Raw genomic sequence first — 20,089 nt, forward strand, 5'->3', positions numbered from 1 at the left:
GGACAGCAAGTGAGAATAGTTGAGACTGCTTAGTAATGTTTAAGGAATGAACAAAGAACTGACCATGACCATGGGTGCGACTAAATATGGACATTGTTAAGGGCGGTGAAGCTCTGATGCTCAGACTTTGTTCTCGTCGAGGCATGGCCATTTTAAAAGAATTAAAACAGCTGTTGGGATCTAAATTTGCATGCTGTAATTTCTCGCATCTACATTGCTTTAATGTGTGACTCATCATCAACATCACATAGTATTTAGATTTAAAACTTTCTTGATGACTTAAGATCTTGTTTCCTTTCAGATCTGCTAGTGTATCTACTTGTGGCTACTGTGTTGTGTCGTTTTATGGCATTTTATTCTGTTGTGTTATCTGTATTGAAATGTGGAATGTTATGATACAGTTGCTCTTATTCTTCCTTCCAGGTATGTGGTCTTTAATAAAGCCATCACAGAATGCTGTTATTTTATCATGGCCGGTTTAGATCAAGCGTATATTTATTAAGATACTATAAAGATTAAGATACTGTTAAGATATATTCTTTCCACTAATTGTCAGGATGACTTGCTTAATACCTCTGATGTGAGAATTATTATCAGTGAGCATAAGCAGAGATAGGATGGATGTCCTATCAAAGTCTTTATATTGATCAGGTAATGTAAGTGTTCATGCAGCGAGGCCAATCTGAATATGCAGAGATAACTGTGATGATGATTGTAAGATGGTAAAATATCTGCTGACACATTAAAACAATCATATTTAAAATGATTCAATGTTGTTAAGTTGGTAATAAAGTCAAAATGATGACATCTGCTGAACAATTATTTGGTATTTGCTTTGTACACATGTATTAAATACAAGACCTTGTGAAAAAATCCAAAAGTCATATTCTATAAAATTATGTATTTTTAAATACTTTTTACACTCTGTAGTTATATCCTTAGTATAATAAGATTTACGTTTGTTGATAATGTGATATACCAATACCGCTACGCGCTGTGCATAGTAAAATAAAATAAAAACGAGTCTTTAGTGCCCTCTATTGGTCACAAAGGGTAACTACATTTTGTTCATTCAATGTTTTACGTTGAAAGTTTTTACCGGAAGTGTAGTATGCCATTTTGTCTAACTTTACCCACTGCAACTTCCAGATGGCACACGCATCTTCTAATTTGCGCCATACACCTACACAGTACAGTACACAATGTCCTACAGTAATCATAGTACATAATTACACATCCGTCTATTGTTTAATTAGCCAAAGATAACCGTCTCTGATTTAGCATAGCCGGGCCCGTTCTTATAATACATCCAGGATGAGCATAGCACAGGAATACAGTTACACGTGACCACCTTACCCTTTTGTTTCTGCCTTGAGGCTGGCTCATATTTTCAACAGTCTATGGGCGAGTTTCCTGCTCTCTGGTGGTCACAGTGAGTAACTACAACACAGTACTACTCTTTTATCAAGTTAGACATTATGGTATAATGATAATCCGGTGAACAATTACAAAGTAAATCATAGATACACGCCGTGACAAGCAGAATAAACAGCTCAAAGTAGAAGTAACGGGGATTGTCATCAATGACACTTCCTGGCACTAGGCGGCGGTATGCACGTTGTTTGTTAACGAACAACATTGATACAGAGAAGAAGAAGGAGCCGTCATGGCTCAGATTGTCTGATAGCCTTTGAGTCGCTTTACGTTAATTTCTGTTTAAAGTGCATCGTTCAGGATAACCATGATCAGTTTCATGAGACCGAATAACTACGTGAGCCACTTTTAAACTTAAATGTGCAGGTCAATTAATGCTAGATCACTGTCAGTGCTGCGCTTGACACCGTTAAGTTAGCTAAAGTTGCTAACAGCCATTTGTTGTCGTTAGCCTAGCAGGTTTTGTCCTGTTTGTTTGTTACTGTTAATATAGATGTAATTAACAGCATGCAGACTTAACGTTACTGAACTTGTGTGTTTTACGTTTGCTTGGGTTTCTGTGTTTTTCTCACACGCAGAATACACCAAGCTAAGTAATGTCACCCACTTAACCTGCTGTGAATTTGACTTGTGCCTGTTAGTCAAGATGAATCGTCCAAAGCCTACAACTCTCAGGCGCCCCAGTGCTGCAAAACCATCAGGTACTATAAAGCCAACCCATTGCAATCTAACGTTAGTGTTAGTTTGCTCGTCTTATGTTAAAGACGGTAAACAAAGCAGAGGGAAATTACAATCTTCTTTGACGTCTGCTTCTCCCAGGTCACCCTCCACCAGGAGATTTCATTGCTCTGGGATCAAAGAGCCAGGGTGGAGAGCCCAAAGCCCCCGCTGTCTTGCTGAAGCCAGCATCCACAAGTTTACCTGCTGACCGTAAGAGAGAGACTTCCTCCACTCTGCCCTCCTCATCGGGTCTGTCCAGCCTCACCAAGCGGCCCAAACTATCCACCACCCCTCCAGTCAGTGCTCTTGGACGACTCGCTGATGTCGCAGCTGTGGACAAGAGGGCGATATCACCCTCAATAAAGGAGCCATCGGTGATACCTATTGAAGGTAAACCAATTACTTTTGTTTTTAAACTTGAAAAAGCTAACGTAGAAATGGCTACAAAATGTATATTGTATATTTTACACTGCCATAGTTGCAAGGGAAGATCAAACTCCTCTTTTTTTATTGTAGTGTCACCGGCAGTGCTGCTGGATGAGATTGAAGCTGCAGAGTCTGAAGGAAATGATGACCGCATTGAGGGACTGCTGTGTGGGGCAGTGAAACAACTCAAGATGAACCGAGCCAAGCCTGACATAACACTGTACCTCAGTCTCATGTTCCTGGCCAAAATCAGGCCCAACGTTTTTGCTACTGAAGGAATTATTGAGGTAAGATTTCTCTTTGACTTTGTGTTAGCCTTGCAAAGGTATTTCCCCTCACAGATGATGGAATTTGATTGGACTTTCCACCTGTCTCACTTTTGTCACAAGGCCTTGTGCAGCCTCCTGCGTCGGGATGCTTCCATCAACTTTAAAGCGAAGGGGAACAGTCTTGTGTCTGTTCTTGCTTGCAATCTGCTGATGGCAGCCTACGAGGACGACGAGAACTGGCCAGAGATCTTTGTAAAAGTGAGAATCTCCTAACACTCAAAACTGTTTTATTTCCTTTTTTAATAATGTTTTATTTTAGCTAATGTAGGAACTCTTTCAGACAATCAATCCAAAATGTATTTTCAGGTGTACATTGAGGACTCTCTTGGAGAAAGAATCTGGGTGGACAGTTCTCACTGTAAGAATTTTGTTGACAACATCCAGACTGCTTTTGGGACAAAGATGCCCCCTAAGAGTATGCTGCTGCAGGCTGACACTGGCCGCTCTGGTGGAGATCTCAGTGCAGGTACAGTTACATTGAGAAAAACACACTGGCTTGTTGGGTGTTAGGATTGCTGATGCAGGAAACATGTGCTGAGTATTTATGCTGCTTTTGTTTTGTTTTTTTATGTTTTGTTTTTTAGGTAGCAGCCCTCATCCCTCAACCCCCGATGAGGACGACAGCCAGACTGAGTTGCTGATAGCTGAGGAGAAACTCAGCCCTGAGGATGAAGGGCAGATTATGCCGAGGTATGAGAACTTTTCAGATTCATGTTTAAGTTTTAGATACAATATTTTTTATTAAGTTATAACAATTAAGTCATTTAAAAAAATGTACTGAGTTCTGGACCATTTAGTCTTTTGTCTCACCCTCTGGTGTACTGTAGGTATGAAGAACTGGCAGAGAGCGTGGAGGACTATGTGCTCGACGTCCTCAGGGATCAGTTGAACCGCAGGCAGCCGATGGACAACGTGTCCCGAAACCTGCTGCGTCTGCTCACGGCCACGTGTGGCTACAAAGAGGCACGGCTCATGGCTGTGCAGAGGCTGGAGATGTGGCTCCAGAACCCAAAGGTGATCAACAATTATCCTGGAATAAACCACTTGTGAAACTCAATTTCCCAGTATCTCATTGTGTTAGTAGTATTATCTGTCCGCAACCTGGAGTAAAATACTGCATTTGGGGAGTGAATTGCAGGGTGAATTTGTCACAATATCTTTATAATGAAAGGTAAAAGGTAGCTTATAATGGCAAAAAATGAATGAAAAAAAGAACGATGAAGTCAATACATTAATATCAATATTGTGATACATTCTCTTGCAATATTGATAACAGTGCATTGACTGTTAAATGCAAGAGACGCAACAATATACTGCAATATTAATTTAATATCTAATATTTTCACAGCTTTTGTGTATGTGAAATCATGAATATGAAGATGAATGTTGATTAACTCACTCTCTTTGTTTTTGTGTGTGCACAGCTGACTCGACCAGCTCAAGACCTCCTCATGTCTTTGTGTATGAACTGCAACACCCAGGGATCGGATGACATGGAGGTGATCTCCAACCTGATCAAGATCCGACTCAAACCTAAAGTCCTCCTCAACCAATACATGCTGTGTGTCAGGTCTGTGGAGTCTCTTTTGGTATTACTTCTTACTCGTTTTTACACGTGGAGCCTTCCACTAACTGATGCTTTGGCCGTGATTCTCCAGGGAGCTGCTCAACGCTAACAGAGACAACCTGGGCACTACGGTGAAGCTGGTGATCTTCAATGAGCTGTCCAATGCCAGGAATCCTAACAACATGCAAGTCCTCCACACAGTGCTGCAGCACAGCCCAGAACAGGCTCCAAAGGTGAAACTACAGACTTTTGAATTGTTTAAACAAATAGTAGTTTGGAGATCATTTCACTATTTTAATCTATCATAAGTATCTGTGTTTAAATTCTATTGTTTTCTCACAATCGACATTCTCCCTGTCTTCCATTGTGTCTGTAGTTCTTGGCGATGGTGTTCCAGGACCTGCTAACCAACAAGGATGATTACCTCCGTGCCTCCCGAGCCCTGCTGAGAGAGATCATCAAACAGACCAAGCACGAGATTAACTTCCAGTCCTTCTGCTTTGGTTTAATGCAGGAGAGAAAGGAGACCAGCTATGTGGACATGGAGTTCAAAGTATGTATCTATGTGAAAATCCCATAGTTATTTCAGCTTTTATCTTCATGTATTTATACTGGACTTTGAACGGTTTATCTTTGTCTCTCCCATAGGAGCGTTTTGTCATCCAGGTTACAGATTTACTGACTGTCTCCATGATGCTGGGCATCACCGCTCAGGTCAAAGAAGCAGGCATTGCGTGGGACAAAGGAGACAATAAGAGTGAGTGCTGTGTATTTGTTCTAATGATATATTTAGTAACGATATTACGCATGATTACCTTTGCCTTAAACATATGTCTGTTTTTTTTTTAGATCTGGAGGGCCTGAGGTCGTTTCAGAATCAGATAGCTGCCATCCAGAGAGATGCTGTGTGGTGGCTTCACACCGTGGTTCCTACCATCAGCAAAGTTGGCGCAAAAGACTACGTTCACTGGTTGGTAACTGCATGTATCTGATGTGTTTATTGTTCAAACTGCACAAGCTAAATCATGTTTTCAGCTACTTTGTAAATGAATTATCTTGTTGTCCGCACGCAGCCTTCACAAAGTGCTGTTCACAGAGCAACCTGAGACATATTACAAGTGGGACAACTGGCCTCCAGAGAGTGACAGAAAGTGAGTTTTCTTCCATTATTCAAACTAAGCATGTTTGATTTCCTGACTATATCTAGCACTGTCACCTTACAAAGCTGTTTTATTTATTGTTCCTCAGTTTCTTCCTTCGCCTCTGCTCCGAGGTGCCTCTGTTGGAGGACACACTGATGCGCATTCTGGTGATCGGGTTGTCACGTGATTTGCCCCTGGGCCCAGCCGATGCCATGGAGCTCGCAGATCACCTGGTTAAGAGGGCTGCTGGAGTTCAGTCTGATGGTGGGTCATGATCCACTTAGGCTGTAACTGTTTATGATCACAGTTAAAGCTTTGTATATTTCTCTCTGGCAGAATATTTGGACGTTTGGTAAACACGTGTCTCAGTTTAATGAGCAGCCAACTTAAGTCTTTCAAGGGGCCTACTCCTCATTCACATCTTATCCTCACAAGTCAGAAAAGATGCATGTTAGGAAAGTATGAACAAAGGAAATATGGTATTCATTGTAATTGTTTGAATACTTCTTGGCATGATTCTTGACATGTCAGTTTGAGTCCATAGAGCTGACCGATGGCTTCTTTTTAAACAGACCTGGAGGTCCTGAAAGTGGAGAGGATCCAACTCATTGATGCGGTGCTGAATCTGTGTACATACCACCACCCAGAGAACATTCAGCTGCCTGCAGGGTATCTACAACCGTCATCTGTCAAACACTTTCAGGTCATACAGTTTACAGTGTAAAATAACAAAGTACTCTTAATATTTAAGGTACCAACCGCCAAATTTGGCTATATCCACGCTGTATTGGAAGGCATGGCTGCTGCTGCTTGTGGTGGCTGCGTTTAATCCTCAGAAAATAGGTACAGCATTCCGTTTTCTATGTTGCATACATTAGAGTAGCTACTTTTAAGCTATTAAATATTCTTTAACAATATATTGTCTAACATTTTGTCCTTTAGGTTTGGCTGCCTGGGATGGCTATCCTACTCTGAAAATGCTCATGGAGATGGTTATGACAAAGTAGGTTAAAAGTTGTCATTTACAGGGTTCATACGTTTTGAAAAAACCTGGAAAAGTTATGGAATTTAAAAAAATGCAAATTCCAGGCCTGGAAAGGTTTTGGAAACATAAAAAGACCCAGAAAGTTTTGGAAAAGTCATGGAATTTTTTTTTAACACAGCATAATAATATGTGATTAATAAATGTATTTCACGCCGTTCTAACCTCAATGTTCTATTCGGGGCACGATATTACGAATCCCACTATGAATCACATACATTGTCATTCATTTTATTGCTAAACCTCTGAGGGTAAACTTTAACACAGATTTCTATTTTTATTGTATGTCGACTGACATTTTCAGGAATACATAGTCATGGAAATTTGCCGAAAAGTATTGGTTAAAATGCGTATGACTCCTGCATTTAGAATAGAACAGTTCCAGGATAACAAAGCTGAAAAGCTAACACACATCTTTCTATGCTTCCATAGCAACTGCACCTACCCTCCATGCACCATTGCGGACGAGGACACAAAGACTGAGATGATCAATAGGGAGCTGCAGATCTCCCAGAGAGAGAAACAAGAGATCCTGGCCTTTGAGAGCCACTTGGCAGCAGCCTCCACCAAACAGACCATCACAGAGAGCAACAGCTTGCTGCTGTCTCAGCTCACCAGTCTGGATCCACAGTAAGAGACCAAGAGGAATTACCTTATAGAGGTGTTGAAATTAATCAAATAATCGAAGCATCGAATCGTGGACATGGATGATGCTGCATCGATATTCGGCCGGGCCATAATCGATTATTTCTGTTTACAATTTAATGTAGGCCTAACAACCTTTCTGTTTACATAATCTGTTATGTTTTGCACATTCAGGAAGTGCCATGTGCTCAGTGCTGTAGTTTTATGTATCCAATTTATTTAGTATTAGAGCACTGCAGAATGTTTTGTTTTTAAAGCTTGAAAAGCTATGAATTAAATATCCTATATGGCTTTAATAGAAAAATGTATTTGACGCATCGTGATGCAGCTATTACCACTAGAAAATCCTTGTCAGTCTATATTGTAAGAAGTCCTGTATTAATCTCTATTAGCATTCTTAAAATCTTGATGAAAGTGTTTTTACAGCTGTGTGACTGGAAGATGGACTCATGGTTTTTGTTTGTGCTCAGGGGTCCTCCTCGTCGACCTCCTCCTCAGATCCAGGAGCAGGTGAAAACCCTCAACCAGTCTCTGCGTCTGGGACATCTCCTCTGTCGCAGCCGCAACCCAGACTTCCTCCTCAACATCATCCAGAGACAGGTAATGGCCATGGACACACTACTACACAATGGCCCAATACATACGGAAACACCTTTCCACTGCTCATAGAACAAAATAAACATATGTCTGACTCACTAAAAACTTAGCAGATGTAGTTGACAGCTATGTTACCTATTTATTTTGTATTTTTGTCTCAACAAGCACATCACGTGTAACAGATATTAGCTTGGTGCTATACTGGACTTGCTTTGGGTTAGAATCCAAAATCTTTAGTTAGGTAAACTTGCTTTTCATTTGGAATTGAGTGATTTATTGGCAGCAAAAACATTGGTCAAGACCAATTTGAGCCTGACTTAAAGAGGAGAAATAACACATTATTCTAAAGGCTTTTGTCTTCAGTGTGCGTCCTGTAACTGTAGTACATTTTCAATTCTTCACAGGCTTCCTCTCAGTCCATGCCGTGGTTGGCTGATTTGGTCCAGTCCAGTGAGGGGTCCCTGGATGTGCTTCCAGTGCAGTGCCTGTGTGAATTCCTACTGCATGATGCTGCGGATGACAGTCTGCCAATAGAGGATGACGAAGAGGGAGAGAGCAAAGAGCAGAAAGCCAAGAAGAGACAAGTGTGTTGATTATACCAACATACCTTACTGTTGGCAGGCAGTAACTACTGAAACTGTCCAGTTTTACATTGCTTTTTAATTTTTCCTAATGTCTGGTTTTTATTAGTCTTTGGGCTCAAATTAACATGCTAAATGTATACCTGGGCTTATTTATATTTAAGTGCATCTTATGATTCTTGACTAGTCCTGAATTATTATCTCCTTCTCCTACCTCCTTTCTGTTAGAGACAGCAAAAGCAAAGGCAGCTACTTGAACGGCTCCAGGATCTTTTGTTAGGTCCTAAGGCTGACGAACAGACAACATGTGAAGTGCTGGACTACTTTCTGCGTCGTCTCAGCTCTTCTCAGGTGGCATCGAGGGTCCTAGCCATGAAGGTACCATATTGGAAGCGGAAAAACCCCCATCTCTAGTAGCATTGTGTTACTGTTTAAACATAACTCCATTTACATTATATATTTGTGTGCAGGGTTTGTCATTGGTGCTGACTGAAGGAGGCTTGAAAGACGGAGATGAGCGGGATCAGCCCATGGAAGAAGACTCTGCAGATGCCGAGCTCTTGCCAGGGTACCAGTGGCTGCTACAAGATCTCCCAAAACTCCCCTTGTTTGACAGCGTCAGGGGCATGACATCCACTGCTCTGCAGCAGGTCAGTGTCTGACTCCACAGTAAACTATAGCTGGAAATAAATGCCTTTTTAGAAGGATTAATTACAAGGAGTTTGATGGGTGTCTTGTCTGTCTGCTTTCTTAAAGGCTATTCACATGGAGACAGATCCACAGACGATCAGTGCCTATCTCATCTACCTATCCCAGCATGCACCAGTGGAGGAGCAGTCTTCTCATAATGATCTGGCCCTGGTAACTACGGCGAGTTGTTTAAATTCATTACATTACATTCTTTTCTTGAATCTGTTTTGTTTTCATTGAGCAGTGCCAGTGTTTCCCGTATATACATTTTGCCGCCGCTGCTTCAGAAGTTTATGAAATGTCACGAAGTTGCAATTACACGACTCTGCGGAGCTGTCCGCTCCACTGAACTCAAACGAACGGCCGTCTGCTTTCTCTCCACTGTGGGGATAAGTCATGACAACCAAATAAACAACAGCGTAAGTACAGCCTTTTTCTACTCAGCCAGAGTGACAAACGGGGACAAAATCCTTGATGGCTGTGTTCCCATGGAAACCGCGCTCACGTGGGTCCTGCGAAGTATGACTGCTACAGTAGCTTGGAAAATAGCAATATGGGGCAATGAATTTGATGAATGTACTGTTTATCAGACAACAAATGATAAAATAATTAGCTAGCTAGCACACCCCGGGGTCCCTCTGCCTCACTCCCTGCCGCTAGGAGACTACTTTGGCGGGAAGAGAACAGACGGAGCTCCGGAGACAGACGTTCAGTTAGCGACAGCAAATTTTCTGTTAACCCTAAACCTTTCCCCCCGTTGCTGAAAAGAATCCTAGAGGAAATACTGTGCTGACGTTAATCAGATCCTCAATCACTCTCTATAGGACGTTGCCCGGCTGATCGTTGAGCGTTCTACCATCATGAACAGCCTGTTCTCCAAGCATTCCTGCAGACCTGAGTCTGATGCTGTGCTCAGTGCTTTCCTCACCATCTTCTCTACATACATCAAGAGAATGAGGAAGACCAAAGAGGGCGAAGATCTTTACAGCTGGGTGAGCACTGGCAGGAGTTGTTACTAACTGAACTACATCGTGACTTACATCATGGCTTACTTTGTATTGATCCTCTCACAGGCTCAAAGTACGTGACACATTTAAGAATATTCTGCTAGTTCCATAAAATCCTTGAATGATCTTGATAGTGAGTGCTAGAAAAAATAAACACAACAGGAACCAATCAGCAGATTTGAGAAATATGCTTTGAAGCTACAACTGAAATTTAATCTGCAATTGAAGATGAATCCAAGTTTGACGTCTGTCGGCCTGGATAGAAAAAGTGGGGGGGTAATTGCATGATAACACTGCTTGACACTTCCTCCAGTCAGAATCTCAGGACCAGGTGTTTCTGCGTTGGACCACAGGAGAGACTGCTACAATGCACATCCTTGTAGTCCATGCCATGGTTATTCTGCTGACACTGGGGCCTCCCAAAGGTAGTCCTGCTCACTTTGTAGTTTGCAATGTTTGCAGTGGTAAAGGGGCTGTAAGAACATGTTTACCATTGTGCATTTTTCACAGGAGAGAGTGATTTCTACGCTCTTTTGGACATTTGGTTCCCCGACAAGAAACCTCTACCCACTGCCTTCCTGGTTGACACCTCAGAAGAGGCCCTCCTGCTGCCTGATTGGTTGAAACTGAGGATGATCCGATCAGAGGTGTCTCGATTGGTTGATGCAGGTACAACTTGCCATAGTACATAAAAGTATTTCACTAACTAGTCACTTACAGGTACTGTATAACAACACTTAAAACATTATACTTTTCAAGAAAGCCATAAATGTTTTTGATTAAAAATTGATTTAAAAAATATATAATTTCTTCAACTTTGAGAATTAAAAAAATTCAAATATGTTTGGCTCTGTATGGGCTTTCCCCACCTCCTTTAAATTAATTCATTAAAAAGAGGGCCATATAGGCGCACAACATTTGGACAAACTGTGCTGTCGGTAAAGGGAAGTAAATACTGGAAATGTCTACCACGTTCAAAAAGGTGTGCCCTACATATTCCACTTTTAAGACTCATTTTTGAAACAATGGCTTAAGGCAAACCAGAACTGTGATCACTTTTACAGTACTGAAATGTTGCACAATGTATTTATTCCTCTTCTACCTGTGTATGTATACTTGTATCTATATATTGTTACTTTTAATGTTCTATTTTTGTTACCTGCCTAGGGACTAAGGATGTAAATTAGCATTTTTGCTAACTCTGGCATGTTTACAGCTTGTATTTTATACTGATGTTTATTAACGTGCTCTGTCCCTATCAAATAAAGGAATAAATACATTTTTAATGGAACAATACATGTTTTTCTTAGCTTTACAAGACCTGGAGCCTCAGCAGCTGCTGCTGTTTGTACAGTCCTTTGGTATTCCTGTATCCAGCATGAGTAAATTGCTGCAGTACTTGGATCAGGCTGTCTCTCATGATACACAGACGCTGGAACAGAACATCATGGACAAGCGTAAGAGTGCTGCAGATATCCTACTTTTGAAATGGTTTGAGATATTATAGTCTTAAGATAATTATGATTTATCAAACTTTGTATGTATCCTGCAATAGATTACATGGCCCACCTGGTTGAAGTGCAGCATGAGCGAGGTGCCACTGGGGGGCACACCTTCCATTCATTACTGAGCTCCTCTCTTCCTCCACACAGAGGTTGGTGACTTTAGCCTCCAAATGATTGAGTATGTGCTGTTTAAGGTTATATTATATGACATTCAAGTAGTTTTCTCCATTTAATGTTAGGATTACTCGCATTGAACGTTTTTATTACTCACAACATTGTAAATATGTCTAACAATATTAAGATTTTTTATACTTGCACATAATCTTTTAGATGGCATAGTGCTTTAAATGTGAAGTATCTGGCAAAAAATGTTATACATGTATGAAAATAATCTAAATTAGTCCATGTCCTGACTACATCCCTCCTGACAGATTCTGCTGAAACAAGTAAGGCCAAAGTTACCGTGGAAACGCCCCATAGCTCTGTGAAGATGAGAGCAGCCAGTCAGCTTCCTGCAGTCGGGCCTGATGATGATCTCACTGGCATGTTGCTTCAGGTGGGATTTACTATGTGTTTTATTCATATTTCTTTGTGGTAGGATGTTTTCTTTTCATTTGAAGGTTTTGGATAACATGGGGTTAAAACACTATTCATTTCGGCTAAATGTCAATTGTTGATTACAAAAGAAATTCACCTCTAAAAAAAGTTGATTCCCTTTAGGTATTCCAAGCTGTTGTTGAGTCACTTCTGTGTCAAACTGACATGTTTCTGTTTCCCTTGCTTTCACAGATATTCCCCCTTAAAGTGGACCCTCGCTGGCACGGCCCCCCTCCCAGCCAGCTCTCTCTGGCCTTGCAGCAGGCCCTGGCTAAAGAGCTGATGCGGGCCAAGCAGGGCCAAATTCAGCAGGGTGGGCTGGCATTTCGGCTCCTACAGGCCATTGCGGCCCTGCTCACCTCTGCTCACGCAGGGCCTATTGTCATATCAATGCACCACAGCCATGCCCTGTCCTGTCCTCTCATGCGCCAACTTCACCTCTACCAGGTAAGGCTTGCTGACAATTGGCGCAAAATTCCATGTTGAGTCATAACACATTAGACTATAATACTTTTTTTCTTGTTATTTCCAGCGTCTAGTGTCCCAGGACATGGCTTTCTCCTCACTTTTCCTTAAGGTCATTGTTGAGATGTTAATCTGGTTAGACAACCCAACTGTGGAGGCAGGACCACTAAAGACTCTACTCAAAACCTTCGCTGGTCAGAACTCTCACAAACACAGGCACAATGATGGTAAGCACCTCCACTCTTTATCTTTTCAAATGTTGATTATTTCATTGTATATCATCAGTGGGTGACAAGTGTTTCTGCCCTGCAGTGCGTACAGGTTTCCTCCACCTGGCGGAGGCTTTGGCATATCGCAGAGATATTGAAGTGCCTCTGATAGCCATCATTGCAATGCTGAAGGCTGGAGACAGATGCAATGCAGAACCAGAGCTCATTGGGAAAGGTAATGATAGTCATTGTGTGGATGTGCATTGAATTTGTCTGAAGTGAGCATCACATTTAGTGTTTTAAACATTAGTCAAATAATTAGCTGATTGACTGAGATTTTTTTTTTAACAATAATTTTAATAGAAGTATACATTTTGACACTTAAAACTATGGATCTCTCCGAGAACATTTTTAGATTTTTATCAGCAGCATATATAACAGAAAACAAAACGTGTTTTTACAATAAAAGCTGAACTGAGGACAAAACCTGCAGTGAATTGTTTTATAGACATTGTGAACCGAAGGATGCATAATGGCAGTCCAAGCTAAGCGGGCTGTCTTTTCTTATATTCCAGTGTTACAAGGGCTGATGGAGGTGAAGTCGCCGTATTTGGAGGAGCTACTGTCTCTGTTGATGACTGTTGGTACACAGAACGGGACCGCTGGCCCTGTTGCCACAGTGATTTCCTTGCTGCTTCAGGAAAGTGAGGAGCGAGCTGTGAAAAAGGAAGTGGATTCTAACAAGTGAGCACCGCAATTCTATTTCCCTCTCAAGTCATGCAAGAAACATTTATATTTGACAGGACTAAATGACAAACACGGCTGCCTGTGACAAAAAAATAGCAAAGCGGCGCCAGCGCCCGCTGTCTGTGGCCTTGTACTCGGAAACTGCTATTGGATTTGGTTCGAAAATGTTTAATTGGTTTTGCAGCTTTACAGATTCATTTGCTGTGAAAACCACTGAACACTTCACAGAATAACTGCCACTGAGGCAGGTACATACTGAAAGATGCTCATTGACACATGCAAGGTCTTGTGCAAGTAGATGGAGTGATAACATGTATTTGTATAGAATACTGTCTGTGTATTGTTAGAAAAGTGGAGTGATTTAACTGTAGAAGCCATGTTACTACTGTGTGAAACATTTTGTATCACCAAGACAGGTTTGACTCAATGTCAAAATGTTTGACTTGTAGGTTGTAATAAACCAGCACATTGTGCATAGCATCTTTGGCTCAGCTGTATTCTGAGGTCTTGATTAAGGCTATAGGAATTGAATAGAGGTTGAGTCACATCTCCACAGAGGTAACCTTTCAGTTTCACCTTTGCCAGCAGCTCCGAGGTGACAAAGTCGGGACTGAGCTCTGGGCTGCTGGTTGATTGGCTGGAGCATCTCGACCCTGAGGTCACTTCAGTGTGTCCAGACCTTCAACAGAAACTGCTGTTTGCCCTCAACAAGGTAAGATAAGCATTGCCTGCAGATAATGTACTTCTCTTGTCTTATCACGCTAGAGTAAGTGTTTGCTTGGCGTTCCTGATGCATCCTTTCCTACTATATCTCTATTTCAGGCAAGAGGAACCCCTGCCTACAGACCTTATCTTTTGGCCTTGCTTACACATCAGTCAAACTGGTCCACCATCCTGCAGTGTATCAGTGCTCTTCTCAGCAAGCGCAGAGACTACAAGTATACCCATTTACATTTTATTTTTTTTTATTTTTTTTTAGTAAGCATGATGTTTCTTATAGTGAGAGATTATGTTAAGTGTCTGCGTAACGTTTTTCAGACTTGACCCATCATCAGCCCTGGATTTCCTGTGGGCGTGCAGCCACATCCCACGTATCTGGCAAGGACGCGACCAGAAGATTCCTCAAGTAAGATCTAAAAGCCCACATACAAAGTCCCTCGTTACACTTTTTTTCAGCATTTTTGATAAGACAGAGTTCATTCGTGTGTGTGTGTGTGTGTGTGGTCTGTGTAGAAGAAAACGGAGAAGTTTGTGCTACGACTCAGTTCTCTGGAGCTCATGAGCCTGGTGGACCTGATCTTGTCCGAGTCGGAGCTCAACAGTCGCGACTCACCCCGCGATGACAAAAGCAGCTTGGACCAGGCTTCCTGCTCCCTCATCCAGTCCAGGCTGCCCCTCCTTCACTCCTACTGCAGTGGAGAGCTAGAAAACATCAAGAAAGTCTCAGAGTACCTCATCTACTGCACAAAGAAATGGGAGGACAGGTATGTTGTATGTTTGTTGTGTTTGTAAGTTGCATATGTGAAGACACATACTTATCATCTTTTGTCGTATAAGGTTCACTAAAGTGCTCAGCCCATCCATTTCGACACATTGTATTGTTCTTTCTAATTAGCCCAAATATGGAAAGTCATTTTTTTCCTGTTATGGTGTGCTGATAAACTTGGGGTAAATCGCACTAGATTTTCCTTCTCACTGCAGATTAACTTTTCAGACTTTCTCTGTCAGCCACAATACTGTGGACCAGGGAAAACTCGATAATTAGGTCTATTGGTGTGAAATTAAAACCAGCAGAAGTCGTCTGTACTGTGATCTCTTTAAAAGCTCAGTGTTTTATAATGAAGCCAAGAGGATTAAGGCTGAAGCTCCAAACTTCCCTGTGTTGTGAATTCCTGCTCTGACTTAGCTGTCAGAGATCACGGTGCAACTCTTTGTGGAGGCAAACCCTCCTTTCATGAAAATGTCTCTGGTTATTAAACCACTTTAATGAGGAAACTTTGGCCAAGGTCAAGCAAAATTAGCTTTCGAATTACAGTATTTTAAGTACAGCTAAGCTCTCTGGTGAAATTGTTGCTCATGAAAATATGGCAGGATAAAAACATGTTGAAAGTAAAGGGTTTTGGCCTTGTATTAAATAAACACTTGCTTGTATGTTGAGCATTCTTCTTGGGGAAACCTCGCTGTCAGTTAAGCTGTCGTTTATTCCGATTACACACCAACTGTTGAAAAAACAGCGGACTCTTGGTCAAGGTCGCTCTGATTTGCTTAATTCATAGCTGTAGTAAACTCTTCAGTTAGTAGAGAGCACATCATTTGAGCCTGACAAGAGCCTTAGAGGATTTTATGAAACCACAGTGACTTCAAGACAAATGCCTCAGAATGACATTACGTCTTTCATGTGCCTAGTTTGTATTTGTGTACATTAATTATTGTCTCTTGTAGACAGAGACAATAGAAACATGCTTTATCATGCTCTAATCTGGGATCTCCTATCAGCTCTGTTCACAATCTGTTGAAAGAGATGGAGAAAGTGAATTTGACAAAACCCAAGGTAATTTTTCTGTAAAACTGGGAACATTGTTTGCGTTTTTTTTTTTTAAATCTTATAGACTATAAACTATAGAGTGAAGCTCCCTTGAGTTAAAAAGCTGTGACAAACTTTCTATGGCTGCACAAAATTGGTCATTGTCAATTAAATAGCTTCAAGCTACACAACTCGATAACATCAGGGAGCACAGTCTTGATTACTTTGTTACTAAGCTTCTAGCTTTACCATGGACAGCTGAACTGTCCTAAACCAATACTAAAATGTATTTCACCTAAAGTTGAATGGCACATTCCTGTAGTTGGGGCCTTGTCTAAACCATAGCATACCGTATACATCCCATTTTGTTTATATTGCTTTTCAGTGGCATGAGTAAGCGTTGCCAGAACTTGCTGCTGCAGATCTATCTGCACTTCCCTGAGGTCATCCAGCACGTTACCCTGCCTGAAGGCACCTTCAGCAGTGGAGGTGCTGCAGACGGCAGCAGCTGCAAGGTAAAATTGTCTTGTCTGTTTCATAGACCACATAGTTATTAACATCTAAATGTAAGTGGTTTTGTTGTGACATTTTAGGTCGATCATAATGCTGAATATTGAGATCTGATATAATGCCCATCTTCTTCTGTTCATATAAAACAATTTTGTCTGTATTTGACGACTCAACAACACATCACTATGATAGTTCACAGTATGGTATATACTTATTTTATGTGTTTTTCCCAGCTTGATGTCCTGGTGCATCGTCTGGTCACACTGCTTGCTGATATAGGAGACTCAAAGTCTGTTGAGGGCCGTGTGTCTGATGCCAACCTTGCATGCAGGAAGCTGGCTGTGTCCCACCCTGTCCTTTTGCTCAGGTGAAAAAAAAACAACAACTAGGTGGTACTCTATGTACAAGTGTTTTGGGAGTTAGTCTACAAACACTGACTGTAACACTGTTCTTCCTTTCTGTTTTTCCAGACACCTGCCTATGATTGCAGGTCTCTTGCACGGTCGCATCCACCTAAACATGCAGGAGTTTCGGCAGCAAAACCACATGACATTCTTTAGCAATGTGCTCGTCATCCTGGAGCTGCTGCAGCCGCTTGTTTTCCACAGCGACCACCGGAGGGCGCTTCAAGACTGCCTTCTGTCCTTTATGAAGGTCCTTCGGGTAGGCACTGTCAAATCTCCGCCAGGGGATTGAGGACTGAGATCAGACGTAACCACTTTTTCAAAGAGCTACAAATCACAGTTTTACCATGTTCATATGTGTTTGTGCATCTTTCCTCTCGTAGAACTTCCAGAGGACTCGTTCTCCGTTGGTCTTCATTAACAAGTTTTTGCAGTTCACACAGAAGTACATCACCCACGATGCAGTGGCCGCCATTCCCTATTTACAGAAGCACTCTGACATCTTGCAGTAAGTGTATCATGGCAAAAGAATCTTTTTGAATGATGCAATTGTGACAATTGAATGGCAAACCATCAATGAGTTTATCGTATTTACAGCAACAATGGCTTTGTTAGAGATTTTGTTTTGCTGTTTCTCCTGCCAGGTGTCTGTGTGCAGAAAACCCAGACTTGGTTCAACTGAAATCTCTGCTGGCTGGACTCACTTTGCCAGTGAAAAGGTCTTCTTCAGAGGTTACGCCAGAAGACAGAGATGGTGAGCACAGGGGGATCTTTGAGTTCATGGGGTTGTTAGCTCACATGAATCCCATAAAATGCACTTAAAATAGATCACCTTTTCTTTCTGTCTAGATACATGGTGACATTGTATGTATTAAGTCTAAAGAGCCACTGTTGCATTATTTCTTGTAAACTACAATTTTGCTAATGAATTGCTTTTCCTCTTTACCAGACGACTTGTCCACTGGTTCCCTGCCCCTAGTCAACATATCTGCCTCGGTTTCACTGAGTGCGGCTGACATGACAATGTACCTGAAAAAGATGTCTAGAGGAGAGGCAGTCGAGGGTAAAAAAAACACACTGCTGCAGCAATTTCCCAGGTATGAATCCTGTATCATAATGAGTAATACACTGCCCCCCTCCCCCCCCCCCACTGCTATAGATGTGTTGGAAGTGTTGACAGAGGTGGATGAGAAATCGAGGAGGAGTCCAGAGATCATCCAGTACTTCATTGTGAGTCATAAACAACATAAACAAAAAAAAAGTAGATCATGGGTATTACCTGTCGGTGTGTAACCCATCAATCACCACCTTGTGTCACTGTTTGTAGAACGATCTGCAGAGACTCATGACAACCTCTGAGGAGTTGTGTCGGAACATGGCCTTTAGTCTTGCCCTACGCTGCATCCAGAATAATCCCTGGTAAGTTTACAGCACTGCGGGACAACCCATCTACAGAAAGCATGCTGGAACTGAGAAAGAATGTGTAGAGATAAAGAAAAAATAATGCAGTGCAGTGATGCCTATCTGTGTATTAATCAATCTTCAATCTATCTGTGCATACTTTCATTTGTTACCATTCACTTTTCACTATGTAATAGTGTGTTTTCTCCGCTGCAGCTTGGCAACAGACTTCCTGCCAACTTTCATGTACTGTTTGGGCAGTGGTAACTTCGACGTGGTACAGACGGCTCTCAGGAATCTTCCAGAATATGTGCTTCTCTGTCAAGGTAAGAAGATACTCTTAAGTCAAATATCTGTTTACAGTAATCTTGTAAGAAGCAGCATGACAACACATGACCGCGCTATATTTTTTCGTAGGACAAAAAGTGATTTAAAGAAGTATGCACCCAAAGTCCTAGTCAGAGTCACACATCCATGTGCTTTTTTTCTTCACAGAACACGCAGACATCTTGCTCCACAAGGCATTTTTAGTGGGTATCTACGGACAAATTGACACCAGTTCAATGATCTCAGAGTCCATGAAGGTCCTTCACATGGAAGCAACAACATAACAAGAAAGCGTACAACTCTACGTCCTTCATTTTCTGCACTCCAGGGCTGATTTTTTTATTTTTATTTGCTTTGAGTTCAAATACTGCTTTAATTTGATAATGAGACATTAACAAACTCTCTGGCTCTTGAATGGTACAGATTAAAGGATCCACCAGTGAGCTGGTAGCTACCAGTAATGTAATAACTTCTGGATAATATAGTAACTTCAAAGAATGCATTACAATTCCCTCTAAATGATTTGTAAATGTAATACTTAAAACTGTGAAATTGCTGTTATTGTAATAATTCAATTCAATGATAAAAGTAATAAGCCAGAATTAATACATTTAGTACTACTTATGGCATGTAAGTTATTTTTAAACTCATGATAATGATACATTACCCAATACTTGAAAAGATAACAAGAATTGGAATATTATTAGGTGATATTATTATAATCTGTTAAAGACAACACAATATACAAAAACTATTAAATATTATAATAAACATATAATTATAAAAAAAGGCTAATTGAATTAAAATTAAAGGTTTTTATTACATTTTCAGACTTTTTTGTGGGAGTTTTTGCAGTTATTAAATTACTAATATACACTAACGAAGTGCAGAGCTCAACATTTATTTGGAAAAAATGGCACACTAGTTTGGAATGTGTTTGAATGTGAAACATTGACATTATACAATTTAGCTGACTGTATGCGTCATATGTAGTTGTTTTTAATAAACAACTATTAAAAAAACGAAGTTTTTTGTAGAAGAATAAGAAGCCAAAATGACAAAATATGTTCTTGCCTGGATACAATGTTAATTCTGAATTATTTAAATAACTCAGAAGAACTGGTCATTTATTTTTAAATCACAATGCTTACTGTTACCTGAACATCATCTATGAGTCACCTTGATGTCAACTGAATAAAAATAACTTTTGAAATATGCCT

General features: G+C 41.0%; 1 protein-coding gene across 5 annotated transcripts; it reads left to right on the forward strand.

The window, feature by feature from the left end:
• The first annotated feature begins 1,642 nt into the window (after positions 1-1,642).
• ints1 (integrator complex subunit 1) lies at positions 1,643-20,086 on the forward strand. Of its 5 annotated transcripts, none has more exons than XM_078268956.1 (48): positions 1,643-1,771; positions 2,013-2,135; positions 2,254-2,544; positions 2,671-2,867; positions 2,970-3,107; positions 3,216-3,375; positions 3,494-3,599; positions 3,737-3,923; positions 4,334-4,479; positions 4,568-4,709; positions 4,853-5,029; positions 5,125-5,233; positions 5,326-5,446; positions 5,550-5,627; positions 5,725-5,882; positions 6,191-6,287; positions 6,370-6,461; positions 6,561-6,621; positions 7,093-7,290; positions 7,776-7,905; positions 8,307-8,486; positions 8,712-8,861; positions 8,954-9,133; positions 9,240-9,353; positions 9,998-10,165; positions 10,494-10,605; positions 10,691-10,849; positions 11,491-11,637; positions 11,736-11,834; positions 12,117-12,241; positions 12,475-12,729; positions 12,815-12,974; positions 13,060-13,191; positions 13,532-13,700; positions 14,289-14,415; positions 14,526-14,641; positions 14,742-14,829; positions 14,937-15,187; positions 16,613-16,742; positions 16,971-17,104; positions 17,208-17,400; positions 17,525-17,649; positions 17,786-17,895; positions 18,091-18,204; positions 18,301-18,371; positions 18,469-18,560; positions 18,759-18,868; positions 19,038-20,086. In XM_078268956.1, exons 2-48 carry the CDS (start codon positions 2,081-2,083, stop codon positions 19,151-19,153), a joined length of 6,570 nt encoding a protein of 2,189 aa, XP_078125082.1. In that variant the 5' UTR covers positions 1,643-1,771; positions 2,013-2,080; the 3' UTR covers positions 19,154-20,086. The 5 variants fall into 5 exon arrangements, with proteins under 5 accessions (XP_078125082.1, XP_078125084.1, XP_078125085.1 ...); XM_078268958.1 differs by having other exon boundaries at positions 14,292-14,415; XM_078268959.1 differs by having other exon boundaries at positions 9,240-9,344.
• The last annotated feature ends 3 nt before the right edge of the window (positions 20,087-20,089 follow it).

The sequence above is a fragment of the Sander vitreus genome, chromosome 15 (assembly GCF_031162955.1).
Source record: "Sander vitreus isolate 19-12246 chromosome 15, sanVit1, whole genome shotgun sequence".
NCBI lineage: Eukaryota > Metazoa > Chordata > Actinopteri > Perciformes > Percidae > Sander > Sander vitreus.

What these genes read in the sequence shown, in the direction of transcription:
- ints1 (XM_078268956.1), top strand. Translation starts at nt 2,081, where the DNA reads ATGAATCGTCCAAAGCCTACAACTCTCAGGCGCCCCAGTGCTGCAAAA. An exon ending in ATCTGGCCCTGGTAACTACG is followed by an intron (nt 9,354 to 9,997) that starts GCGAGTTGTTTA and finishes CACTCTCTATAG; the next exon opens with GACGTTGCCCGGCTGATCGT. An exon ending in GACACTGGGGCCTCCCAAAG is followed by an intron (nt 10,606 to 10,690) that starts GTAGTCCTGCTC and finishes CATTTTTCACAG; the next exon opens with GAGAGAGTGATTTCTACGCT.